The 7,782-nt window shown below is 40.5% G+C and overlaps 1 protein-coding gene across 1 annotated transcript; it reads left to right on the forward strand.

Annotated features, from left to right (window-relative positions):
• Window positions 1-452: 452 nt before the first annotated feature.
• On the forward strand, window positions 453-6,665 carry LOC134441166 (interferon-induced protein with tetratricopeptide repeats 2-like). Its single transcript, XM_063191354.1, has 2 exons — window positions 453-478; window positions 5,097-6,665. Exons 1-2 carry the CDS (start codon window positions 474-476, stop codon window positions 6,433-6,435), a joined length of 1,344 nt encoding a protein of 447 aa, XP_063047424.1. The 5' UTR covers window positions 453-473; the 3' UTR covers window positions 6,436-6,665.
• The last annotated feature ends 1,117 nt before the right edge of the window (window positions 6,666-7,782 follow it).

Below are 7,782 nucleotides of genomic sequence, written 5' to 3' on the forward strand. Positions count from 1 at the left end.
TTTTTTGAGGGTGGTATGTCCTCTGCTTTCCAGCACTTTTTGAAGGCACCTTAAATGTTGCCCTTAGGCAAAGTGTCTCATCAGGCATCTTCAGTGGCTGACATCAGTGGCAACGTCACCATAGGTTTTCAAAGTGACACTGAAGCATTACGCCTTTTTTTCACAATTAAGTCCAAGGATTATGAACTAATGAATCCAGGCTGCCCGTCACTGAATTAGATGATGGTGGGTGCGCTGGGATGCTGTGGCTTGGTTGGCTTGAGAGGAAGTCCACTTGACCCGGAGGCTGGAGGGGGGAGCACAGTTTCACAGTTTCAGTTTCATTTCTGAACAGTTTCAGCACAGTTTCATTTCTGCTAAATGCTTAGCTTTCATTTTTAAAGGGCGTTGCAATGGTAGCATACAGTATAAATACACTCTATCATTCAGTTCAGTAGAGAAGCCCTGCAAGAGCTGGAAAGAGTTTCATCATCATGGCGTAAGTCAATCTTCATACATAAGTAGATGATATTTATGGAAGGACATGTCTTAATCGAGTGTAATACTGAACACAGGGCACTTGCCAGTGTTTGGAAATTATTGGTTCAGATTTTTTGTAATGTCAACTCATGTTAATAGAGTCAGCAAAATGTGACAACCTGTAGACTGACAGACTCCAATGTTCAATTACAGTGATGACTTTTACAATTTTACAATTAGTTTCAAGATATTTTACTGTTGAAATTTGTTTAATTAATTGTCAGAACATCTTCTCCAGCTGTGTATTGATTGTTTCTAATAAATAAATCTTGAAATTATTGAAATTTGTTTTGTAAATTTGAAGATGGACTTGGGATTTAGACATCCACCCTAAAATTTAAATTCAGCTTTGAAGGTCCAGTGTCCATGTCCATTTGTAGGTAGCCTGGACTTGCCATCTATAAACTTCCACTGAATTCTAATTTGGCCTGCGTCTGATATTATGGGCTGAGGTAGGCTATAGGTTTCCAGTCGACCCTATTCAGTGAACAGGAGAGGGATGAGGGAGGGGGTGAACGATGACAGGCAAATTACACATAGGTCTAATGATCAAGCATTAGCCATTGGAAAATGTCAGAACCAAACATTTCCAACTTCAACAAATGTCAACATCTCCCCGCTAAAATTGGTTTTCATTTTGGCAGCTCCACCCTCTGTCCGACATTGGTATGAGGACATGGTTGTAGGTGTTCAATATCAAAAATGGTTTTGCCTGTCAACACTCCATCTTAAACTATGTTACCTGATCAGAAACATAGGCCTGTAAGAAATGTCCCTGCAAAATAACGGCATGTTACAGGCAATTATATTTACCTGTAATTCTACTGTTATTTCACACCAAACATCAAATACAGCTCAGTGCTGTTTAATGTATCACAGTATGCAACAATATTTCAACAGCAATTGAACTGTTAAAATAATAGTACTCTACAGAACGTTCACAGTAATAGTACTGTTAAACTAAAAGTGCTCTACAATATTTATACAGTAGTTGTATAGGTAAAATAACAGTACAAAAAGTTGAAGATTGTACTGTGAGATGACAGGCAATTACTGAATTCCTCATCCACCATAACTGTGGTACCCTGGCCATGTTACCGCCCCACCCTCCTGTCGTTCACCATGACCAAAGAGGCTTGAGACAAGAGGGCGTCACGTCATAACAGCATGACACTTCCGTGAGGGTCGGAGTGTGGAACAGGTCATAGGACAGTGTGAATGTTTGTCAGCTGTCCTTAATTACCCCCAGCTGCCGTTAATTTGGCCACAAATTATACATCATGGTGTCGCCCCCACTGACCATGCGCAAGGGAGTACGGAAATTGTATTCATCGCGCCCACTGACCAATGACCATGCCCAAGGGAGTTAATTTTCCATCCACTTGTGTCCTCAGGCAACGCCCCAGTAGTACCGTACTACACCGTGGTCAATGCATCCCCCCCAAGAGATTGTTCTTCTGTTGAGTTTCTTTGACCATGACTGAAGTGCCTTGAGCATGATATTATGCCACTACAGTGCTTTATAGTGATGCTGGTTTGGGATGGTCCTTTGAATGTGTGGGGCATGAATATAATTTCAGTGTATGCAGTGCTGTGTTACAATGACAATGGGAGTGTGCCAGGTAGGTTTAATTTATCGGCTCTTGATTAATATGTACCAAGTAGCACAGAAAACAAGCAGCCCTACAAGCTAGCTCTCAAAGCAAAGCATAATTTGCAGCAATCACATAATGTGTAACATTGCCACAAATGATGCCACACACAGAGCAAATGCCACAAAGCACGCTTTCACAAAGAGGAAAGTGTGCAAGCTTGTGGGCAAGCTTGTAGGCAAGTAAGCGCTATATTGTGTCATGAAGGCCAGCCAGCCGGCAGGCAAGCAAATGGAATGTTGATAGTCCAGGTATAAAGCCCCCTGCACATTACATGCGGTAATACGAATCCGATTTGACCGTTAACCATTCATTGTCTATGGAGAACCGCATTCCGTATGCGGTTGGAGTCCGGACAGTCCGGTGCGAAAGAAAGTCCGCATCCGAGAGCCTCCGCAAACGTTCAAATATTTCAACTCGTCCGGAAAATTCCGTGCCTGACTGTGCGGTAAAGAGAGCTGTTGCTATGGTGATGATAAACACTTTAGGATTTCCCGCAGATCTTCTAAAAAATTAATAGATAAATATCAAAATTACGCCGTTTTAAGCTGTTAAAAACGGCGATAATGTTCAAACTTTATCATTATATAATCCACACTAGATAGGTGGACAAGAAAACAAGCATTTATGATTTGATATGAAATTACGAAAACCAAATTCATCAGCAAATACTTTTCACACATGATCTTTATCAGTAACACACTACAAAAAAGTGAAAGAAGCGTTTTTAGTGTTCAGATAAAGAAGTTTGGAGGCATTTTCTGATCCGTCCGCCTTGTTTCAAACCAGCCACTAGGCCTACTAGACCTTGCTTGCGGGAGTTTTTCTGAAGTACCGGTGTCCACTAGGTGGCTACCACTCCGGTGATGCCGTGACCGTATTGCCCAGTGTGCAGGGGGCTTAAAGGTGCAAGCGTACCATGTGACCATAGTCATCAGGAAATTAGCAGGTGAATGCCGTAATTGAATAATTGCATAACAGCCCTTAGTACTCAGGTGAGGCCAGGCGCTGATTGGCAGATTGGTTTAGATGGGGCTGCTTGTTGCAAGAGTGTTACAAGTTCTTAAAATGTTTCAGCTAATCACACTTCATCACTATCAAAAGGCATGTGCTACTCATGCTGTGCTGCATCAAGCACTTTTTAAGTATTGTACGTCCTTAGAAATTGTTTCTTGCTTGATAGTATCAGAGAATCTTTAAGGTGAGAGTGACTGAAGTTCTTCGGCTTGATGGCGATCACGGACAAGGAAAGGATGAATAGGTTTCAATGGCGCTGCCTCAAATTTGGTTGGTTCCACAACGGCCAATGGTGCTATTGTGCAGTACTTACTGTTTATGGTCAATGCCTGCCTGAGAGTAATGTTTAATGTTCTGTTTTCTCGAAAAACAGTGGAATGCTGTTGCAGAATTGTCCTAAATGAATGGCTATTTTTACAGTGTAGGCATACGTACATAGGGATATCGGAGAGCTGTTCCTGAGGAAATAGAGACGTGAAATACAGTGGGTGTTGGCAGGAGGGTAGATAGGTGAAGATCAAGAAGATAGGTAATTTTCAGCCTTACAATTCACCACTTCACCAACAAAACATGTACTGCATGGAAATAGTTTAGGCCTATTTGTGCTCGGAAAAGTTGGGTTACAGTTCTATATATCTGCAATGAGTGACTTACTTGGTTAAAGGGAAATATGTATTTTGAAATGGTATTGGGTTAAATATATTTTTTTCTTTTTTTTCATTAGTGCATAACTATTTTTTCATTTGTTTGATCAAGAGGGAAGATTGCTGTAATCTTGTTATGAGTTGTTTCTTTTTTGGTCGTGGTGGTGGTGTGTGTGTGTGTGTGTTAAAGATATTTAAAAAATAATAATACAATAAACAATTGTGTAAATCATGTGAACAAATAAATACAATACAAAATTACCAATCATCTCAGTGTTTGAATGTTATTTAGCTGAATTGTTCATGAACATTGGTGATCGGTGAACCCAATATAATTTTGATATATGTCGATATAATTGTTTGACTTGTGGTGCGTTTTTTTGTGGTGCAAAAACATTTATTTGGCTTGCAGTATCCAATGCTCATCCTGAATTGGTGAACAGTTTGAAAACAGGAAACAAATATAGGCACCTTTCATCATGCAGATACAACTTCAGCTCTTCTACATGCAAATGACTAAACTAGAAATGGCCATGCAAAAACACTGCCTACATTAAGTGAATGTTATGTTGAAAAGAAGCTCCAGTCCAGACACACCAACAGACAGACATATATGTAGAAAGAATGATGTGCAAAATACAGACTTGTATACCAGCAATCCAATACAGTTTAATTATGTTGGATGCAAACAGAGCACCTGTGATTTTTTCAATCTCCATTGTGAAATTGCATTCGATCTTATTTCTTATGAGTGCACACCCCTACACCTGTAAATGGAGCATTTCCCTTTGGTTTATTTTGAACTGCTTGATGATTAGAATTTCCACATGCAAAATGTTACACAGAATTATAAATGTAAAATAAACCCTGAGCTGAGGTATAAAATAAATAGAAATCAAGTACTGGCACTAATCTGACTTTTTGGTTCACAATAGATGAAATGTCCATCGCAGATACTTCAGTTTATGAAGAGGAATAGACAGACTGACGTCTGGAAAGGTGTCACTTTTGTGTGTGTGTGTGTGTGTGTGTGTGTGTGTGTGTGTGTGTGTGTGTGTGCTCTACTTTCAAAAAAAAAGAAAAAAAACTGACCATTTTTTGCATCTGCACTTGTTCTGTATATCACTTTGCATCTGCTAGTGATGTTGGCTATGATTATGTGCTCATTTGAAATTCGCTTTCGATAAAGCATATAGAATATAAAGAACCTTTAGACACTAACTTATCTTTCACTTCTCTCTTCCCTATCTTTCACTCCTCATAGTGGCTGTGACTTGCAACACCAATTGGAAAGTATGGAGTGCCATTTTAACTGGGAATTGGACTGCAGTCCATCTTCGCTGCAAAAACTTCAACGGGACCTTGAGGATCGTCTGAGGTGTGGATGCAACTGGATGCGTCATGTATACAACGACCTTGGGTATGTCCTTCATGTCCAGGGATTGAAAGATGAAGCCCTGGAAATCTTAATCAAAGGACAAACGTATATCAAGACAGAGACAACATACCATGGAGACTGCTCCCTGCTGATGAACCAGGCAAACATGGCCTGGGTCTATTACCATAAAGGAGAACTGGAGAAGAGTCAAGCTTGCCTGGAGGAAGTGGCTAGACTCCAGAAGGAATTCCCGACCCCAGAAGGTTCCCAGATGCACCCAGTGCTTATTGCACAAAAAGGCTGGACCCTGATGAAGTTTGAGAACAGCCCTAAGAGGTGTGCCATAGAGTGCTTCAAAATGGCTCTGACAGGGAATCCTGAAAAGAAAAACTTACACAAAGGTCTGGCCCTTGCCATGGAAAAAAGTTACACCAAAGAAGACTTCAAAGGTAACCCAGGATTACAAAGAGAGGTGATTGATCAGCTGAAGAAAGCAAGAGACAAGTATAAAAATGAGGACGTTTGTTTGGGGGCGCTCTATCTCGTCAACTCTCTTGCTTGTGGAGATATGTGTGAGGAGGCCCTGGACGAGGCAAACAAACTGGCTGACAAGTTGATTGCCTCTGGAGAAATCAGTGGTCTGAGCAATCTTCTATATCTGCTTATGGCTCGCTTAAAAAACTTTGACAAAGCAATAGAGGTCACAGAGAAAATGCTGGAAATGTTTCCGCAGTCAACCCGTGTAAAAAGGAACCTTGCTAACTGTTTGAAGCGGAAGGCCTTTTTATTACCAAAGGAAAGCGAAGAGCGACTGCCATTACTCAAAAGATCGAGCGATCTTTCTAAAGACATGAATCCTACAACCGTGAAGGACAGCCTTGACCTTGCCAAATTACACGCATGTGCTGGTGACAATGATGCTGCAGAGCACCAATACAAAAGTCTCTTAGACCGAGAAGAGCAACTCACTGATGCTGAGAAACAGCTTGTGCTACTAAGGTATGGAGACTACTACATGTTCCATCACAAGTCTCCCAACTTGTCGGTTGAATCGTTCATGAGAGCAGTGAATATTCCTGCTGAACACAGGCACACTTGCATCAAAAGACTTGTGCACATTGTCAGATATGGGAGCCATGAGAGGTGCGAGGAAATCTGCAGCTTCCTCCTCAATCTGCTGTGTGAAAGCTGTAGGGATATCGGAGAGCTGTTCCTGAGGAAATAGAGACGTGAAATACAGTGGGTGTTGGCAGGAGGGTAGATAGGTGAAGATCAAAAAGAAGATTGTCAAGAAGGTGATTTTCAGCCTTACAATTCACATTTACCAACATTACGTCTATTGCATGGACATTGTTTATTTAATCAAGAAAGTTGGGTTGAGGTTTTATGTACGTAGGCCCTATCTGCAAAAAAAGTTACTTACTTGGTTAAAGGGACATGTGTATTTTGAAACGGTATGGGGTTAATAATTGATTTGTTTTTCATTAGTGCATTACTAGTTTCATCTTCAAGAGGGAAGATTGTTGTAGTCTAGTTGTGATTTGTTTCCTTTTTTGGTGGTGGTGGTGTGTGTATGTGTGCGTGAGAGAGAGGTTTTTGAATTACTACGTTTTCCTTTTTTTGTTAGGGCAGGGTTGAATTGCCCAAAAAACATACGATACAATAAACAATTATGTAAATCATGTGAACAAATAAATACAATACAAAAATACCAATCATCTCAGTGTTTGAATGTTATTTAGCTGAATTGTTCATGAACATTGGTGATCGGTGAACCCAATATAATTTTGATATACCGTAATTCCTCGAATAGTGGCCGGGGTTACTATTATTTTTTTATTTTTTTTGACCGGGCTATTAATTGGGGTAGGCTACTATTTGAGGGGGGCTCCTATTTTTTTATGCTTATTTTTTATTTTTATTTTAGAGATTGTCATTTGGTGGGAAAAAAACTAAGCTCATAATTTTATACCTTTATTAATTGTTAATTCATATTTCGAGTCTTAGGCCTATTGCATACCATTTCATTTGTTTCTAATTCATGTCGTTAGCAATGTAGACTTACAACATGTGACGCCGTCTATGGGCACGTCTGTGATTTAGCCTACCTCAGAAAGTTGTATCGTCATGAGAGTGCCACAAGATGTAAACTTAAAAAGAACTAACAGATGCATGCACACATCCACATGCCTGGACCGAGATGAATAGCGTAATAAAAGGACATCAAAAAACAGTCTTAAACGCTGGTCTGTTCTGTGTAGTAACATCAGCGCAGCTCGACATGAGGGAACGTCATTCACGGCCGTAAAGGCTATATATCTTTGGCGCAAAGCTATTTCAATTCCAGCGCTTCTGTTCTTTGGACAGGCAAGCCCCATATAGTCTCTTGTGATTATTTAATTTCAAATAGATACCCATCTTTCGGGGCTCACGGATGTCAGAGCAGTTTGATGCAACAGCAGTTTGATGCAATTCTGTTTGATGGTGTGCGCAAAAATGGCCATTCTCCTTCACCGGGGCAATGTCGATGCGTGTCTCCCACTGCCCGTCAACTTCTAAAGACAATGTCTCA

The sequence above is a fragment of the Engraulis encrasicolus genome, chromosome 24, assembly GCF_034702125.1.
Source record: "Engraulis encrasicolus isolate BLACKSEA-1 chromosome 24, IST_EnEncr_1.0, whole genome shotgun sequence".
NCBI lineage: Eukaryota > Metazoa > Chordata > Actinopteri > Clupeiformes > Engraulidae > Engraulis > Engraulis encrasicolus.